The 20681-nt window shown below is 41.2% G+C and overlaps 1 protein-coding gene across 2 annotated transcripts in view; it reads left to right on the top strand.

Moving 5' to 3' along the window:
* Window positions 1–18929, top strand: part of SPTBN1 (spectrin beta, non-erythrocytic 1) — a 135820-nt gene extending 116891 nt beyond the window's left edge. For both annotated transcript variants that reach the window (XM_019549292.1, XM_019549294.1), the window contains exons 31-35: window positions 989–1052; window positions 6592–6830; window positions 9315–9488; window positions 15624–15666; window positions 16070–18929. In XM_019549292.1, coding sequence (XP_019404837.1) covers window positions 989–1052; window positions 6592–6830; window positions 9315–9488; window positions 15624–15666; window positions 16070–16285 — 736 coding nt within the window. In that variant the 3' untranslated portion in view covers window positions 16286–18929. The remainder of the gene's footprint in view (window positions 1–988; window positions 1053–6591; window positions 6831–9314; window positions 9489–15623; window positions 15667–16069) is intronic.
* The last annotated feature ends 1752 nt before the right edge of the window (window positions 18930–20681 follow it).

Raw genomic sequence — 20681 nt, 5'->3', positions numbered from 1 at the left:
CTGATGTGGCTGATAATGTAGCTGATAAATGCTGTGTGCATGTGTGCAGCCACAGCGTGCATGGGGCCAGGAATGCAGCCCAGCAACTTGGACACCAGCATCTGGCAGGTAAGACTGTGGGAGGGAAAGGGCATAGGGGGCAGATAGAGATGTACATGGTGAAGGAGGGAGTGGGGCTGGGGCAGGGGACACGTGCTGCACAGCCAGCATAAGGCAGGCTACGGGACAGAACCATGGCTTGTCTGGAGGGTTAGGGCAGGGGTAGTGGTTCCTGCTGTTGTGTGCACCCCAGGAGAAGCATGAGGGGTATGTGCCCCCTGGATGTGTGCACAGGGTGAAGGTAGGATACCCACTGCATGCTCAGGCCCAGGCCCAGGGGCTGTGCTTTAGCCAGGTGGGGCAGGTAACAGTGGCACGGGGGGACGGTGTTAATTGGCCATTGGTATTGGCCCAAAAAATCTTTATCAGTGCACCTCTGGTTTTGGCTTACCTGTTTAGGCTAACACACTGATGCCAAATTCTTAAGATCACTGAAGTAAATGGAGAGATTCCCATTGAATTAAATGAGCTTTAGATCTTGTGAAATTTAAATTTTTGGTTTTGTTCCTAACATGAGACATGTGCATTAACTTTTGAGACTTTATAAAGAAACCTTATAATGGGCCTACAGTAACAGTTTAAGCTGCACCTGGAAAATAACACTTATTAACATAGTTGTTTTTGGGATGGCAGAAAAATTCTTAGGTTACTGTGGTAAAAGAGGCACTGGGTCCACTTCTTCCCTCGGTTACAGTATTTTGACACCCTGGGGTCTTTCTGCTCCTGCTTACTTTAACAAAGTTAGAGGGAGATCTCAGCCTTTATGCAACAGCTTGCTTTATATTGCTTTATATTGTCATGATGCCCAACATTTGGTATGAAGACTTTTTTTTTAACAGGGAAGAACAGCTTGCTCCATTTCATACAGTCTTGTTTCTGTCTTCAACAGGGATGGCACAAAAGGAGAACAAATTTCCCAGAACGGTTTGCCGTCAGACCAGGAATCTCCACGGGTTAGTTACCGCTCCCAAACCTACCAAAACTACAAAAACTTTAATAGCAGATGGACAGCCAATGACCGGCCTAGGTCTGGACTGTGACATACCAAACCATTTGCAACAAAACCCACCTTTGTTCAGTATTAGTTTAAATCTTTGGCTTCAAAAGCCCCTTTCTGCTTTTTCTCTTTCCCCAGCCAGCGACTTTTATTTAATCAGTAGCACTTTGGATATATATATTGCTTCACTCTAATCCCTTCTTCTTTGAATCTCTTCACTGACACTCAGCTGCTTTAAAATGACACATTTATTTCATGTTATTTACTGTGAGTTTTTCATGTCATTAATAGCATTAAGATTTTACAGCTAAACCATCCTTTATATGAGTAATTGAGATATAATGAGATTACATCATAATGAAGAAGAGAACTGTAAACTGACAGGTATGACGCATCCAGTTATACTAACAGGTTTCAGCACGGCAACATTATTAAATCAGCTGCGTTAGCAAGTGAGTTATTTACAAGCCGAAGATAATATATGCAAGTCAGCTTTGCAATCAGAAGGCCATGGGGGAGGGGAGAATTATAACTACCAAAAATAAAAGCCTAAAGGTTAGTTGTGTAACATTCCATGCAGAATGAATGCAATGGCTGAAGATAAAAATAAAGAGAGAAATAGAACTGGATTTATCGTGGCATTTAGTCTGTATATGAAGTTTTGATCTTTCTGCATAAATGTTAGTTTTGCCCTCGTTTCTACCCAGTTCACACTAGAGTAACTTCATTATCTGAAATGAAGACGTACCGGATTTGCTAGAGTCACCTTGAACATATATTGGCCCATGAGTGGAACTGCAGTGCTTTCCTTAAAAAAACAAAACAAAACAAAAAAACCAAATTGAGGTGTCTGCATAAGATCTCGAATGTTTGGTTGGATGGGACTTGAATCATTCTTGCTGTATTTATATGAGTATTTTTTGCCACCAAGCAATGTCCCAACGAAGTCAACAAGAATACATGTGAATAAGTACAGTAAGATTTAGCTTCCTATGTGCAACCTTTAAAAATTGTCAGTAAATGCATCTATTTTTAACAACAAAATGCTTGAAAATCTGTTCACCTCTTGGATACCTTTTGGGAGAAGTCTCAAGTCAGGTGTCGTCTTCTGGAAGACTTTGATTCCACAACCGCTCAGAGTAGGCCAAAAAATGTTGCTGCTCCCTGTTATGACTCTTGGCATGAGCCTGAGGGCCAAGGGCCACTTTAAGGAATTGAGAAGAAAAGGCACCTGACAGGTTCAGGCCCACAAGCATTAGCAGCTGCTATAGACGTGCAGGGAGCTTGCTCCAATGCACTGAAAAACCAGTATGTTGGAACAGACTTGATTTAATTGAGTCTTCTGAAGCATGGAAATTGACGTGCTCTGGCAGCCTTCCGCATCACATATCAGCATCCCTGTGCATCCCCACTCTGAAAAAATGGAGGCAGGGCACTTTGAAATAAAACACGTTAAATAAGCTTTAGTTCAAAGCACCCCATTGCTGTTTTTTCAGCGCGGTGATGCATGGGTGCTCTGATGCATGTGACATGCAGGCACTTTAGAGCATTCCAGAGCACGTATAAAAATACCCAAAGTTTGTAATTAAGTTAGCAGCAGAATGCAGAGCCCTGGGATCAGGCTGTTGCAGGGAATAGCTTTTAGTATTTTATCTTTAAAATGCCAGTCCTTTCTTTTGGGTCAGCATGCATATTCTTTTAATACTCTGAGATGTCAAGCAGTTTTTCTGTGTTCTTCTTCCTCCCTATTTAAATAAAGCACATCAGTTCACCTTTCTGTTGGAATGACAAAATGATCAGATGGTTTTAAAAGCCAGAGCTGCATAAAGTGAAGTCGTGATTAAAAGTGGCAGGGATTTCAGAGGGCCTGCAGTGACATGACAAAACTTCTGCAAAGAACCTGCCTTCCAAGGGCTTACTATAACCTCCTTCATCTTTTGTTTCAGTGTTGTTTTTATTACTTGTTATCTCTCTATAATGCATCTTCATGTTAGTTTTCCCCCCTGCAAGTAGATCTGTTCAGGAGAGCTTTTTAGCCCACAATTTCATGAACCTTGTGTTGTGATAAAGCAAATGTATGCCAGTTTTGCTGTTTGTGACTAAAAGTTGGTATCTGCTGCTGTCAGTTATCTGAGCAGTGCAACTTTTTTGGCTGAGTTTATAAAGTCAGGAAGACGACTAGATAGGATGTTCTCCAACAATTGTACTTTTGCTATAACTTGTCTTTCCATTTCATGATGCATGTCTTCTTTTTTTTTCTTTTGTCAGGATAACAGCATATAGCTTCTTAATGCTTTATTTAAATTACTTTAAAATATAAACAAATGTTCTCATGGTTACCCTACACAAGTGCTGGGTCTCTTGTGCCTTTAAGAGTATTAGAGTCCATATAAAACAGCGCTATTGCTTCACATTTAGCAGGTGGTAGAGCCTTCCAAGTATATTCTGGTTAAGAATGGGTACATATAAACCGGTTCCATTTTTTTATTCCTAGAATTGAATGCAAGGCAAATGAATAAAATTGTAAGGGAGGAGTAAAAGATTTTCACATATTAATTATGGCCTACATTTTTTCTTAAAATCTGTAAACTTTCTCTACCAGAATAGTTTGTAAACTGTAATTTAGTAGCATTTGAAAAAGGCACATATGTCTCTAGTCACTGAGCTGCAGTGCAGACTCGAGATGATGAACTCAGTATAATGTTGCTTCGTGCACTATGAAAATCAAAGAGGTGTTTCTAGTCATATCACCAGCTGTCTTGTTGCATGTCACAGTAATGATTTAAATACCTCAAAAATAGAAGCTAGCCTCTAAAGTACTTGCAACTAACCTCCCATAAACATTCACCCTGAAGAAAAATGTATTTGTGCGTGCTAACTGTTACATTGTTGTAACCAGTACAGTTTGCTATTAACGTTTGTCCTCTGTTGTGTTGTCTCTGCATGCTTGAAGCATGTTTCCATTAAAGTTTATTTAGCTTCCATTATTTTTTCTATTTTCATGGCACATTCTTTGCATAAATATTTGTGGTTCATGTGTAATTTATTTTGCTCACTTTGTTAATTTTGGAGAATATAGGAAAGAAAAACAATCCCAGTGAAGAGCATCTGAAAAGCTTTCATAGCCTAGCCTAACTGTAGTTGTTTTAGTTTGCTATATGTGGTTTTTTTTAATTTCAGTTCAGATATTAAAATCAGTAGCTAAATTATGAGTGGAAGTAGATGGTTCTTGTTGTGTAATTAAAACTGACAGTTAGCATTGAAAACCACAGGATTGCATACTGCATCACTGAGTTATTTCTCTCTCCCGTAAAATCATTCTAACTAGACTTGCAGTGGCTTTACTGAAAAATTGCCTGCTTTATCTAAGATGAATAGATAAGGGTCCCTCTATCTGTGAAATTCTTGTATCCTCCCTGTACTTACTACAGAATATATGATAAATTCTGCAAATGCTGAAGCTAGCTTATAGTTAATTTCATAGTGTTATACTGTACAAGGATAGGCAAGTATTTAATTTACTGTTATCTGCAATTGTATATAGACTGTATACAAGTCCCATGATTTATAATAATTATTCCCTAAAATGTCATAAAATCCCAGTATACAACAAATCTGTCTCTTAAAAATAAGAATTTGTTTGAAGTTCAGTGATTAAGATGTCACTAGTGAAATAGCCTTTTCCTTTTATTAGACATGAACAGATTGTTGGCTTGATTTGCTTTCCATCTGTATCTTGGTAACCAAAGAGGATAGCGTTAGGATCTTTTTCTTCTGCAACATATTTTGTTTTATTTTTATACTTGTTTAAAAGTGGTAGTCACCAATAGTGTATATTTCATACAGTTTTCAGAATAAGTGCTGGAGACAATTTTGCTAATGTTAAAAAAAAATACTGATGGGGAAATAGAAGCATAGTCTAAAGTGGATATTCTCAAGTGGCACTTTTTCCAAAAAATCAGGCTACAGGATTGTATGTCTCTAGCGATAGATTTCTGTAGATTGAATATACCTGAAATCAGTTGTGATTCTTTCCCTGTTTCAGTGGTGTAGTGTCTGTACTCAAGATTTAGTTTGTTTAAAGGCAGTTAACCAACCCTTCCCATATGCATAACAAGTTTACACTTAGCTTTTTCTAGGGCTCTGTATTTAAAGTACAAAGGTGCAAGATGAAATATTCCACAGTTGATAGGTTCATGAAAATGGTAGCAAATTTAGAATTTGTCACACAATTCTGCTGCTTTTGAATTGTTTAGACCTATGCGGCAGTAGGAATGTCTAATTATTGTGCCATTTACCAATACCTGCTTGTCTGCATAAAAATGGTACAGACTGTTTGTAATCTACTAGAGCATTAGCAGCACTGAGCTTTAGTAACTCGCTAATAATAATGCTACACACTGGTTGTGTAACTTCTGGGCTGCTACCAATGGCTCTACGCGTCTAAGTAATGGTACAGGGAAAAATAAACCTGGGATCAAGCTGCATTTCAAAAGCACATAGCCATTAGGATTCCAATTTAAAATGAGTTTTGGACGAATGGCTCCTGAAGACGTCGACAGCTTGACCAGTCAGAGCTGCTGGAAAGTTGGCTGCTGTCTAGGCTATCTCGATCACAGTGCAGCAGGCAACGCGATCAACAAAGCGAGTGATGGGCAAGGCCTTGGTTCTGTCTTTGTTTGGGGGTAAATAGCTGTGTGATGTTGAGTGACTGTGGTGGTTTCCAGTTCCTTTAACATAAATCCAATTTACCTAATAAGAGAGTCTGAAACAAACTTGATCAATTGACGTTTGACTTCTCTCATTTTCCCTGTCTTTAAGATCCAAATCCTAACTGGGATTGTGGACATTAAATGCATGGTGTAATCTTCCTAATTTCTGCATGTTTTGATTATGTTGTGTCACCTGGGAGGAGGGGAGTGGGGGTGGGGCTAAAGAGCATTTACAGAAACCAATCAGTTGTACAAAATATCTCAACATAGCGTTTTTGTGAATGCTCCTGAATAGTACAGAAGATACTTTCTGTTGAATATATGTTTCTAGTTTATTTTATTTTAAACTTACAACATTAATGTTAAAATGTATGTAAGGTGGCTGATGTGTATAACTTGTTTTCTCTTATGTTTACAGAAGTGTGATTGTTACTGTTGCAAGTCTTTGAGCACTTAGCAATGGTATCAAGTCTCTTATTTAGGAGGAACAATATATAAAAAAAAAAAAATAGAGATTGAATAGCTGAGCAAAGTGCAGTAAAACTCACACTGATGTTTAGTTATTCCTGTTTCTTCACCTATAAAATGGGTACTAATCAATTCATACCTTCTAATTTCCTTGGCCTACTGTGTCTTCATGAAGTGTGAGAATGATTTTACTGGACTGTCTCACTGTATAGATAAAGTTTATACACAGCCACATTGTGCAGGAGAGCAAATTAACTGCAAGAGGGTGTAACTTTGTGAGGCTATTCACTGACTGGTTTTCTTCGCTGTTCCTAGATGGCAGAAACAGTAGAGACAAATGAAATGGTCAATGGAGCTGCAGAGCAGAGGACAAGTTCAAAAGAATCTAGTCCTGTTCCTTCCCCAACAACAGACCGCAAAGCCAAGACTGCCATTCAGGCTCAGACCGCTGCTACCCTTCCAGCCAAAACACAGGAGACCCCATCTGCTCAGATGGAGGGCTTCTTGCACCGTAAACATGAATGGGAGACGCACAGCAAGAAAGCCTCCAGCAGGTAAAGTAACTAGTGTTTAATGCAAATAAAAGTTTTGCATCTTAGTAAAAACTGTGTTAGGTGAAGGACATAATATAAAGCCCAATGTAAAAGCTGTCTCAATTGAAGCAGCTGTCTTTATTTAAACAGTCACAGTTAAATAGTTATCAGATAGAGAAGAACCAAGTCATGATAAGTTACTTACTGTGTTTTAGGCTGTTTTAGTTATTACTTTGTCTCTTCTCTGGGATCCCACACGATATCCATTTGCCTCTTCTTAGGAGGTCCTATGTTGCTTCAGCTATTTCCCCACTGTTTACATATATCTCTACTATATCTTATGTACATTTTCCTTTTGATCCAATCAGGACCCATTGTAGTTTACAAAATACCTCTCTGTGTAAACTGTCCAACATTTTTGTAAACAAAGCAATAGCTTCTTATCTTGGGAATGCTGCATTCCCGTACAGTTTGAGTAACATTCTCCTGCTAATCTATATTTTGCAGATCAGATAGACCTCTCTTAGGGGTTAAATAGATCTCCCAATAAAACAAGGAAACCTAGAATTTAGCTTTATTTTTTGCTGCAAACATCCAAACATTCTGGGAGCCCTGTTCAGCTTATCATAATGGCCTCCTCAGAACAACTACAAACACTCAGACGTTTTGGTTGACATGACCCTTAATCATTTGTTATCCAGCATGTAGATCTCCTTGTTGTTTGTATTACAGCAGCTACTAGAAGCCTCAGCCAAACCCAGAGGCACCGTTGTTCTAGGATGGCTAACCCACGGCATGCATGTTACAAGTAAAAAGGCAGCTAATGTTCTGTGGCATACAAACCCTGAGCATGCAGTAAATAGAAACACCAGGATGGAGCCAGCAGGGGCCTTGAGCCACTGGCTTCGAGGAGCAGAGTGGGAGCACCGTGCTGCTGCAAGAGGAGGTGTCAGGTGCTACCACCAAGAGCCAGGTTAACCCTTCTCTGGTCATGCAGCCTTACCAGATTCGGGTCTTTGGATCCTCACTCACCATATAAATCTGCAGTGATTGTGGTGATACCTCACTCCCAGCAGCATTTTGTCTCTGCTCTGATCCTCTGTGCCAGTGTCTCAGGACATATATTAGGTATGCCTTTGGGGGTAGAGATGAGAATAGCACTGGGGGAAGAGCCACAGCTGAGCTTGTGGCACACCTGCCAGAAAGGTTGGTCACCACTGGTATAAACACATGTTAAAAGAGAGTTGCCTCACCTGAAGATTTGACAGTGTAAATAGATAAGACAGACAAAGGTAGAAGAAAAATGTTGTTGTCCCCCATTTTAAGGACAGACAACACAAGAACCAAGAAATGAAGCAACTTGCCTGACTTCACACACAAAAATTGTAGCAGAGCTGGGACTTGATTTTGGACCTCTCAAATCCTACTGTAATGTCACAGCTAGAAGTCCACAGGAAAAGAAAAAGGCATCAGAATATTATTCAGAGCTTCCAGGATTGTAGCCATGTACATGCTGGCCCCTTCCACCTATCCTGTAATCTCCTCGGAACAGAACCACTGGTGAAAATGATTATATCTATCCTCATTGATTCTAAGGATCTGGCTCTGCATTTCCTTTGGAGCAAAGCTCTTGTTTGCATGTGGCGGCAAAAACAGATGCTGAGTGATCACTGAGGGGAAGTACTGTGGAAGCCAGGGCTATAACTTTACTGGAAAGTATTGATGGAAGTTGAGAGTGGAGAGTTAATATGGAATATTGGGTAGTAACCAAGGGGGAGAGATTAGAATTACAGTATAGTGGCTGTTTGGGGGCACGGGTGGGGGCAACAGCAGTTCCTCAAACAGAAGCCCACTTCACATAGGACAGCTATTTTTGAGTTATGCTATTCTTGGAGAAAAGGTTATTTGAGAAAATCCACAGTAACTTGTCAGCCTGTAAAACTTCATGAAGATGGTTAGATATTGGATAATATTCAGGTAGCCTTGTTTCTACTATTTCTTCTTTGCCATATCATTAAAAAAAAAAAAAAAATCTAAAGCTACTTGTGCATAAGAGCCAAGAATTTTATATACAGGCCCTCTACAAATTTTATAGTGTTAGAAAAAATCTAAGAGTGTGTACTCATTTAAAAGGTCAACTAGTTCCCTTTTCAAGTATGTAAACTCTTCAGTCTTTCAAACAGTACTTTCACTGTATGCTAGTGTGATATTACTAAGAGCCCTACAAATCTCAGGTCCATTTGGCACAATATCAGCAGTTTTGTAATGGCCTAGAGCTTTTATGTGAAGATGCATGTGACCTCTTATCACCAAGGCAGTATGCTTTATCCACCAGCTCAGACTGAATGTGTGTCACTTTATAATTGTAAGATAATACAAATAGATATAATTAAGTTAAAGGTATAATTGTAGACTCAGATAATTGAACTTTTTTTCAGGCAGATTTATGATCTAGTGAAGAGAATTAGACTTGCACTTGTCTTGATTACTTTCTCTTTCTTGAAGATCCTGGCATAACGTGTACTGCGTTATAAACAACCAAGAGATGGGCTTCTACAAAGATTCCAAGGCTGCCGCTTCTGGCATTCCTTACCACAATGAAATCCCTGTCAGTTTGAAAGAAGCAGTCTGTGAAGTAGCAGTTGATTACAAAAAGAAGAAACACGTGTTCAAGCTAAGGTAAAGTGGTTGGAGCATCTTTCTGTTGGTAAATAGCTTTTATGGAATGTAGTCTGTCCCTGACACAGCACTACAACCTACTAGGTAGTATGCGTGTGTCTACAGTGCTGTTTAGGGGCAACTCACTAAGATCAGCCTTAGACTGTCCAGTCCATGTGAGCCATTTGTATTAACTTGAAGCAGTTGTACCTGAGGATCAGAAAGAGACAAATAGTGAGCAGGCTGATACCAAGAAAGCCAACGCTTGAGAAACAGGAAACTCAGCCCTTCTAGGAATCAGTGTGCCCTCTGTCTCCTTTTGTGTTTGGTTCTAATTAAGGGCAGTGAGACAGGAGGTATAGGGTACAGAAGGGTTTCACAGACTCCCTGTGTATGTGACCTTTGCTGGGGTGAGTATTGATCACACTGCAGGCAAGGGGTCAGAGAGGGAGAAGTTTGACTTTCACCCCTGACATTGTAAATATAGTGTGGACTGTGCCAGGGGATGAGTGATGAGGTCCAATATGTGGGTGTTCAGCAGGCTTGGGGCTACAGTCTTAAGTGGCCCAAAACAATCCTGACTGTGCTTAACTCCTGTAAAGGGATATGAGGGTATGCTTCCCCCAAGCTCTGTCTTTGGTCTGGGTGTTGCATCTTGCAATGTGTATTATGAGATTTGCTTGTTTCACAGTTGTCAAAGAAGATTAAATTCTCTTTCTGTTAGAGGTGCACTGATACATTGGTCTGATATCAGATCAGCAGCGGTATAAAAAAAATCGATTGCATCAGAAATCAGCTTTTTTGCCTGATGCGGCCAGTAATTTGGCTGATAACTGCCCCGTGCATGCACTTAGCTGCAGCACATAGGCTGTGAGGAGCACAGCCCAGAAGCCTGGAGAGCTGAGTACAGCTGGTAAGTCTGTTGTGGTGAAAGGGGAGGGGAGGGATGTGGCGGGGACAGATCAAGGCTCCTACAATGAGGGAGGGACTGGGGCTGGTGCTAGGGCAGAGCAGAGCATGGAGCTGCGGGGGGGGTGGTGCACTCCCACCACTGTGTGCACCCCAGGAGGGCATGCGGGGCACGGGCCACAGGCTGCACTTGGGGTGGGAGGGAAGGGCTACAGCAAATTTTGGGTTACTGTAGCACCACCGCTGCCTACCCCTAGTGCAGGCTGACCCAGCCCCCACCAGGAAGAGCCTGGTACAGTCCTGGCCCCAGCCCGCACAGGCATCTCACTCTGCCCTGCCCAGATCCGGGGGGCATGTGCCTTCCATGCCATCCTGGGATGCACGCAGCAGCAGGAGCCACCCCCACTCCACGTGCCCCCTGGACAGGCAGTGGTTCCATTCCATGCCCTGCCCTGCCCCAGCTGGGCAGCCTCAGCCCCGCTCCTTCTCTCACTGCGGGGGCCTTGATCTGCACCCCCATGCCCTTTCCCTTCCCCTGCCCCTTCCGCCACAACAGACTTACCAGCTGAACACTGCTCTTCAAGCTGCTGGGCTGTGTATTAGAAATCAGATCAGTATCGCCGGTGTGCCTCCTTGAAAATCTCTTATCGGTGTACCCCTAGTTTCTGTTGTTTATTTTGGATTAGATTCTGTCCCTTCCCCTTATGCTCATTGTGAGCATTGATTAAAGTGTCAGTAAGGGGAGCAGGTGCTGCCTAGCACTGAATACCCGGCATCCGTTTTACTGAAGTTAAACCTGTATGAAGTGCACACTGTTTCTTTCCATTGGCCCCAGTTCACCACCAAAGATAGGGTCCTATTTCCTTTTGCACGAACATCAATGCTTGCCTGCTTAAAGGTGCATGCACACTGAGTACATACTGTGCTGACTTAAGCCATAAGCCATCAAGGAGAGAATGTTAGATGCTCAGCTGGTATAAAACAAAGGAGCATCATTGTCTCCAGTGAAGTTAGGCTAATTTTCCCTGTGAAAATCTGGTACATGGTGGTAAATACACATCATAAGTGCATGTAGCCACATTGATTCAGTAGTGAGTTAGAACTGCAGCCTGTTATCATACAGTCTGAGCACCACGTTCTTGTCCACCTTGATTATATCTCTGCATCTTACTTGTTTGTCCATCTTTCCTCAGTTTAACAAAGAGTAGTGGCTTCAGCTCTCCTAATTCTTTTACCTTTTTCTGTCAACTAGATTTCTAGAGTGGATACTTGTTTTTTTTTCAGTGTTCAGCCCTGATCATGTAATTGGTTCCATGCAGGCAATCCCTCCTGAAACAGTGGGGACACAGGTCTCCAAAGGCAAATTCCTTTGCAAGGTTGGGGCCTTTAACTAGTTAAGTATTTGGGCTGTAGCAGCTGGGCTTCTAAACAGGGTTTTTTTAGCACTGAAACAAGATTGTTTTTGAAACTCTACTGCCAGGAGACCAGGATTTTAAAAATGTCAGTACATAATGTTTACATTTTGGCCAAGACTTTAACAAAGGGTGCACAAAGTCTTGGGCCTTATTCATTTTCCATGTCTAGTTAAAAGTTGTAGTGTTACATAGCTTCTGCCAGTGTCAAAGGGAGAGCCAACTCAGCATGACAAACAGCATCTCTCTAAAGTTTAAAAAAAAAAAAAGGGAGGAAAAAAAAAAAAAGAAATATTCACAGAGGGCCCAAAACTTTGAAATTGGAGGAGATCCAGTGATTACCACCATGGTGCAGGACCTCTGACAGGAAAGTGGAAAAATTCTTCTTAGGCCCCTGGCGAAAAGGTACACTTAGGATGAGATGAATGTGTTAACCATGCCGTAAGTAGTAATAAGTCCAGGCAATTAATGGTAGGACAAAATAGGAAACCAGTCACAAAAATATTTCCCAAAATCTTTGCTACATTTTTTTGTGCCTGGTTTCCATTCTGCCTTAAATTAAACATGTTGTTGGGTAGCCCCACCCTGCAGCTTGATACTGGCTGTACAGTGGGGCTTGATTGACAGCTCCCCCTGTCACCAAGCTGACAGCCAAATGGCCTATCTCTGCGTGGGGAAACAAAACCCAGGGTACCTAATCAAGTGGAGTTCAGCTGAGCTGGGATTCAGGGAGCCTCAGGACTTCCCATGACCCAACATGATGCTTGCCTTGCCTCTCAACTCCCACCAATGCTTCAGGGCAGGGTAAGCACCATCCTAAGTTGTAGGGAGCCACAGGGCTCCCAACCACCCAGCAGATTGGCTGCCTTGCCCTGCAGCTCCAGGGGGGCACAGGACTGGGAAGACTTTCTGCTCTTGGGGTCCCTGCTCACTGAGACCTTAAAAACAAGCTGGACATTTGTTTTTTCTGACATCCTTACATGTGATCCTGGAGCTTAGACTACAATCAGCTGATTGTTGGTTCCAGGCTTGAGGCCACACTGGAGTATGGTCTCAAGGCTGAGAGTTCAGTGAAGTCTCAGCCTGGTTCTGGTGTGGTCTTGGGGTGAGGGTCAACAATCACCTTGTGGTTAGTCTCAGTTCTGACACTGCACTGGTTCACCCTGGGCTGCCCTCACCCAACTTTCAATTTGCCCATGCAAAGGGTGCCCAGGATCATGATTTTGGGGTCCCCCTGCACTGGCAGGTAGTAGTAGTGCAGTTGACATCTGATCCCCAAATTGCACGTCCTGCCATGCATTTGTGGCATGGCAGGAGGCACAACTGCTGGGAGCAGCAATCTGACACTATTATGCCATTATTTGAACGTGTGCTGGCGCCGTGGCCTTTTAAAGAAGCAATGAAGTCATAACTATTGCCAGCAGGTGTCCACCTTATTGCCCATTAGATTGTCATACCACGTCCATAAACATCCCACAGGTCATGCTTTTCATCTGTAGGTCTCACAGTGGCTTACAAAGATAGTTTGAATTTTTATTTTCCTTTTACAGATGGGACAGCAGGAAAAGTGGTTTGCAAGGCCCCACAGAGGGCCACCACTGCCCTCACCTCCATGGCCCTGCTTCTGGGCATGGGCACGAAGACGCACTCTCTCCACTTCCCGCCCCCCCAGCCTCTTCCCTCTCCCTGCCCCACCCTTTCCCCACACACACTTACCTGCTGGGGGGAGGTGTGTCTGTGTCTGCATCTGTGTGCGTCTGCGTCTGCATGTCTGCAAGTGCTTTGTCTGTCTTTGGTATGCATGTGTCTGTCCCCTGCCTGCCCGGTAGCAGCAGGCACATTGTGTTGCATGGCTGTTGGGGCAGCGGGACACAGAGTCCAGCCTGCAGCCTCCACTCCACACACACACATCTGGGGGACATGTGCCCCCCCTGACTCCTGCTGGGGTGCACACAGCGGCAGGAGCCTGCTCGCCCTTCTTTACCCCCCCACCCCACATCCCCTGGACAAACTGCTCTTGCAGCTCTGTCCCTCACTCCACCCTGGCTGTGCATTGCCTGCCCCTTAAACAGGAGAAAAATATAAAGGGGTACATGGACTGAAACTTTGAGTTAGAAAGGGGTACACTTGTTTAAAAAGGTCGAAAACCCCTGGTTTAGGCAATGCTGCCTGCACCATTCTTCAGGTTGCGGAGTGGCTTGTATATTTAATATACAAGTAATATAATTGAACCTCTCACATCTAGGTTACTGTTTTGAACCTAGTCTAGCTAAACAGTGGTGGAAAAGTTCTAAAATGTAGTTTTGTTCTCTGCCTAGTTCCTAATGAGCTGCTAACATATTTGTTTGTAGTCAAGCAAAGGGGCCAGTGAATTAAATGGACCTGGAGACTTACCTTAAAAACAACGTAGACAGAGCAGTATGAAGAGAGACTATGCCACCACGTGCGCTGCACTTATGCTATGAACCTGGCACCTTGTACTGGAACTAATTTCATTTCTGGGATTTGGAAGGATAGAGAGGGAATTCCAGCCTTGTGTAACTTAACTGGTTCTGCCACCTGGCTTGTCCAGTGGGTTTTGTCACTGTCACTCCTCTCTCCAGTGGCTAATGTTTATCATACAGTTTTAGATTAAGTTACTAAATGTGTCCTAGGTAAAAGTTTTCAGCATAAAATTAGTAGAAGTACACCAAGGGAAAATGGACACAATATAGTAGAGAGCCAGATCCACGATCTCCAGGTGGAAGAAAGCTACTAATAAACAATTTCAAGGACACTGAATGTGTCATTGCCTGTAAAATGTCCCACTCCCTTGAGAGAGGTTTCAGAATATTGCAGATAGCTGTCGAAACTGTGAAATCATGCATTTCTTGGTTTTCCTTTATTTAAGATTTTGGTCTTTTAAAGTAGTTAGTGAGCTTCCAAGCTGGTTTCACAGTTGAAGTCACAAGTTTTAAAAGTCTCTGAGCTCTTACTCCTTAAAAAGTTACAAATTAGCAAGCATACATATGCTTGTAGGTTGCTGTCTATGTAGTGTGTGTGTGTGTGTGCTCTTGCACATGCGCACACGCACCCATACCCTCCCCTTTCGCCCACCTCCCTCCCCTGCAACAGACATGTTACCTGTAGAGTCTTGCATCTTCACCTGGTATGAAAACCTGAAAGGCCCATTGATGTTTGCATTAGATAAGTGGACAATTTACACCCAAGTGAAAGCGAGAGAATTGTCTGAGATCCACATCTTTATCCTTTCAATTCAATATTTTTCTAAGTTTCAGTAGAGCTTTTATATCATTACACAGCTTCATATAATCTGCATAAATTACATGTTTATCTTTTATTTTGGAACTTAAATTCTGTAGAGACTATCAGATATCTAAAGTGTACCTTTTGTAGGTTTTAAAGATCATTTTCTCAGGACTTGCCAAACCAAAAATGATGCAACTTCTCCAGATCCTGATACGAAAGCTGTCACGGTATAAAATGTGGAATCTTCCATGTCTAGTGACAAAGCTGCCAGTGGTAACCCTAATGAGATAGTAGATGTTATACCTGCCACTGGCATAGTTGCCCAGTCTGTACGTTGGGGGCAAGTTGGTTTGTTTTTTAAATGGCCTGCTTTAGAGATTTTGACTGTTGATCATAATCTCCAGACCCATGGCTTATAGGCAAAATGGAAGCAAGGTAGTAAGAGAGGCAAGGGAAAAAAACAGGATGATGAAATTTACTGCTCTCCATTTTGGTTCAGTGCAGTTATTTGGGTCAAATGAGCAGAATTTGGTCTTGTATGTGGTACACAGTAAGATATGTGATGGTTGTTTGTTTTTAATTGCAGACTAAGTGATGGCAATGAGTACCTCTTCCAAGCCAAAGATGATGTAAGTTCTTTTCACCCTCCTTCTTTTCCCTTGTTTTATGTTGTGTATGTCATTATTCTACCTCTGCGTGATAAGGAAAAGAAAAATCTTGGGTAAAATCGTAGTCTCCATTATATGTGCATGCCCCTATCCTTATAGGTCTACTAGCATTACAGTTTGCTCCTGAAAAACTCATAGGGTTAGGAAAGAGGGGCTTCTAAGGTGCACGTTGTAATATTTGTATCTTCTGCAGTAGTTAATCCACACCTGCAAAGTGTAGGTGCAGGACACATGCATACTTTAGGAGGATTACAGGGCCAATTTCTCTTTAACTTCCTACTTCCGTATCAAGTGCCTTGTTGAGGGAATGATGGAAAAGTCTGATGCATTGATTTTAACTGCAATGTAACTTTGTTTGTGGAAGGAGGAAATGAACACATGGATTCAGGCGATCACATCAGCTATCTCCTCTGACAAAATCGAAGTGTCTCCAAGCACACAAAGCACTCCAGCTTCTAGTCGTGCCCAAACCCTGCCAGCCAGTGTTACAATAACCAGCGAATCCAGTCCTGGCAAGCGGGAGAAGGACAAAGAAAAAGACAAAGAGAAGAGATTCAGCCTTTTTGGTAAAAAGAAGTGAACTCCATCTCCACACACACCCTGCACTTCTCTGACCTTTCCAGTGGAATTCCAGCATGCAAGCTCAGAACCAATACATTACTATCTGTGCCTAATGTTCCTCAATGTGATTTAAATTTTTTTATTTATAGAGCATTTAAAAAAGCCAACAAAAAAAAAATCTAAAGTTACAAATGTTTGAGGTGCATTGGGCAGCTTCTGTACGAGAGGGAGGACCAGATTTTGTTTTTGTTTTTTTTAATGAAGTTAATGTAGATTAGATCTTAATATTTAAACTGTTCCTCAATTTTGTGAGGCTGTCTTGAAAAATAACCCACTTCTAGTGATATTGGTATGCAAGGCAGCGGTGCTTACAAATTACCTGTGCACATTGAAGACAACTGTACAAATTTTCAAACGTGTTCACTTCCATTTAAGGTTGTTATGCTGAGTCTTGACTAGTAGAGCCTCCCATTACAGTTCTAACCTTTATTAAAATGATAGTGTATTATCTTTGCTGTAACAGAGTGCAGGTATATGCATTAACTTACGGACAAACCATTTGTATCCTGGCATCAGTTATTAACACAACCTGAAGCTTTTCTGCATCCAGTACGACAGTTAAGAATGTTGGTGTACAAGAAGGATTAGCATACTGATACAGTTTTAAATAATCTGTAATTTCGATTTTTTTGCTGAAATACATTATATTGTATGTTTCAGATAATTCTAGTACAAAGTATAATAAGACTAGATGTATAATAAACCCTTTAAAAATCATTGATAAGTGTAAAAGTGGAACTGAAGCATTTACTGGGAATCAAAAGTAATGTTACTCAAATGGTTACTTGCTTGTCAGCTACAGCACTGTGTGTTATAATTTTGCTACATTACCTTGCTATTTGATACATAGTGTGCATTCTCTGTCACTGTAACTATTGTAATGAAAAATTTTCATCTTACTGCACAATCAGAAACTACATTTAATAGGAATGAACTCTCAATGACTGGGCCTGTAGTCAGGTAGTACTGGAACTGGCTTTCAGTTGTATGGAACTGTACCTCTAGACTTTTACCCTATCTGTTAAATATATGCTATGTCATTAAATGCTTTTAAAACTAAATACACTAGTAGTTGTTTATTTTGCTTCTGACCATGTCAAACAGTAATTTTGAAACTGGATCAAAGGAAAATTATTTCAAAATAGCATCGTTCATTTTGGTAATGAAGGTAAATGGCCTGTCTGTTTAAAAACTGTATGCAAGGATGTTTCAGAATCTAACAGCAATTTCAAAGTAAAACCATTTTGTGTGCAATGATTGTTTACTGGGCTACATCACATCTCTACATAGTCGTAAATGATCAGGAGGTTCAACAAATGCCACCACCAGTGTTCCTGGCTGCTGTTTGCCATTTGCCATTTTGCTATTAGTTTCTGAAACGCGTGTGCATGTGTGTGTGCGTGTGTATGTAATCCCTTATTAGGAGTTCTTACAAAAGCCAAAAAATCCCCAAAACAATGCGGTGGTTGAAAAGTTAAAGCCTGTGAGGAATTCCCTACCTGTAAAATGTTGGAAAGTTTCAGGTTTTTTCCTTCACTAAAAGTAAACCCAGCAGAATCAATTTACCTAAGCTTTGTAAGGCAGCCTGCAACTTAAACACTAGAATCTGTTAGTCTATTTAATTTCATGCCTTATTATTAAGCTTTAAAAAAACAGTTTATCTTGAGATAAAGCCACTTGTATATTTGAAGTTATTTTAAGGCTCCATGTTCAATGTGGTACATAAAACAAAAAAAGTCAAAGTTGTTGGGTAAAATGAAGATCCCCTTTTAATGCAGTTAAGATCCAAAACCAGAACTTAGTAATACACTTTAGCACAGCCTTATCAGATGGTTATTTACAACGTACTGTTTATTATCTCAGTCCTCTTTTTTTTTATGACAGAGGCTGTAACAACCTCAATTTTTAAGAATATTCATCAAGTGGGAAGCTACCCAGAGCAATCAACTAAAAGCAGTATCTCCAGGAAGCTCTAATCCATATTAAGGGAAATATTTTTAAGAGGTCAGTGAAAAATAACTAATCAGTTTTTACATCTGAAGGATTAATAAAATATACTCTGAATGTAAATGTAAATCCTAAATAGATTTAGTTTTAAATACCCGGCAAGATCCTTTCAAACCTAAATCTTTAACATGGAGAGGGGTGTAATTAGCCATGTTAATCAGAAAGCAGGATAGAAGTCCACTTTATTGGCTAGCTGAATCAGCTGCAGAAACTTTCATGAGCAGCAGCTCACTTCATCAGATGTAGATAGTATGTTCGATTCAGTTAGTCTATAAGGTGCACCTCCACCCTGTCTTTAACATGGAGGTGATATGATATCACTATCTTTATTTCTGTCATGGAGAGCTAGTGTATCATATTTCTACTGGGAATTTTTTTTGCTGTTTTTTTATTTAGCTTTATTATATAAATGTTGAGACTTATGGGTTTTTACTGGTGTGATGTTGACTGTTTTAGCTTGGTTAGTGGCACATGGGTAGAGAATAACACCAGCAGTCTTGTATGTGTGAAACTGAATTTAAAAAAGTGCAAAGTTTACTCTGTCAGAATAGAATATGAACTATTATTCACAGTTGATTAAAGTATACCATACTGTTGATGACGTATCACATTTGTCATTTCTTTATTAAAGCTCTTACTGTCAGCAACTTAACACTGCTGTGTGAGTGCCTGTTGTATGTAATGGGGGGCTGTGGTTTGGTGCGTTCCTGACATTAGCATCTGCCTGCCTTGTTGTTCTGACTCTCTTCTGATTTTTCCTGCAAAACACCCTAACTGTTAGGACTGGAAACCTTGTTACTTAGAAACTGCTGTTGAGGATCCTCTACTGAGATGCAAGTGTGAGTAGAACTGAGTGTAGGTATATTTCTTTCTGAACCAGACAGCAACATTTCTCTGTATGGTACAGCACCAAGACTAAAAGAAAGTGAAAAGGCTGGCTGGGCCCAGTGGGGATGTGGATTGTTTCCTTTCTATCCCAAGGGCAGTCATTCAGGAAAGATCATACAGCTTCAAGCTTCATGGACTTGATGCAAGTCCCTATTAATGCCAAAGCTCTAGGTCCCTTCATGATTGACCCAGACAGATTTGCAAGAAGTCCTGCCATGTTCAGGGATTGAATTATACTTGATATGCCACACAACTTCAGAACTGGGACCTTTGTAAAGCATGATCTGTCCTTTTGGTTACTGTGTGGAAGAAGGAGATTCTTTGCAGTTTCTGAATGATGGGTTCTGGATTCTTGTATTAGATTCTGTCACACACGGATATCCTGTCTTTATCCTGTTAATAAGTTTTTATTGTAAAAGTAACATTTTCTTCAACTTTTCAAAAAGTCAGTTCAAACCAAACACATCCAAGCTAAAATGTTGCAGCTGCAGATGAATGAGATCATGCTCTGGAAATTAGAGGAAAATTTAGAACCATTTTTCCACAAAGCAAAGATATTAGGCCTAGTTCAAGAGTCTAAAGTGTTTCAGGAAATGACCCTGATGTGGCCCAGCTGTATTCTGAAACTCTGGATTCAATACAAGGAAAACATGCTTTAACCACTAGGATTAGAGCTCCGTTACTTGAAAGGAATTTATTTTAGATGGATACAGACCATTTTTTCAATCCACGGCACCTCTGTTCTAGGTAGGGAAACTTTTGCCATAGTGTCCACAGGCAAAAACTATGATGCCGCCACTATGTTGCTGTATAACGCAGTATAACTCCTATGGTATAACATGTTGCTATGGCAATGTAGGGGCTAAAAACAACTGCACTGCCAGCATGGTGCAGTATGGGCTGTTACGGTTCTGTCACTTAGTACTTCCTTCCTTTTGGAGATACTGGATGGTGGCACAGTAACAGCAGCATCGTGGGGGTACATGTAGATGCACCCTATGAGAAGTGGTACGCTTCTCATTACAGCCTGTTTGCATCTGTTGTTTGATTGTTGCCTTTTATTCACGGAGTGTTAGATTTGCAGCCTTGGCTGACCCATGGTACTGGTTGAGTCTAAAAAAATTAAGTTATGTGGGACTGGAACAAATTTTAAATGGTCTTAATTCCAAAGGAAGTGGAGGTGGTCAGCACCTCTGGAAATCATACTGTAAGTGACTCTGAGTTGATGGTGATTTATTGCCCGAACAGAAAATGAACTTGGATTTCCTGAGTCTAGTGCCCTTTCTACTGACCTGACACATACAAAGAGAAAAGAATTGACAGAGATGGATGGGATCACAAGCTTTTGTTTCCTCTTTCCATCTCCATCCAAGAAGGATATAATGCCATTTGTCCTGTCTCACATATCACGGGATCAAATGAAACCTGTTCAGGTAATAAATACCTTTGATCTAGAACAA

The sequence above is a fragment of the Crocodylus porosus genome, unplaced genomic scaffold (assembly GCF_001723895.1).
Source record: "Crocodylus porosus isolate Cpor-Errol unplaced genomic scaffold, CroPor_comp1, whole genome shotgun sequence".
NCBI classification, from domain to species: Eukaryota; Metazoa; Chordata; order Crocodylia; family Crocodylidae; genus Crocodylus; species Crocodylus porosus.
Note: the sequence above shows the minus strand (reverse complement) of the source record. Positions and strands in the feature narration are given on the sequence as shown.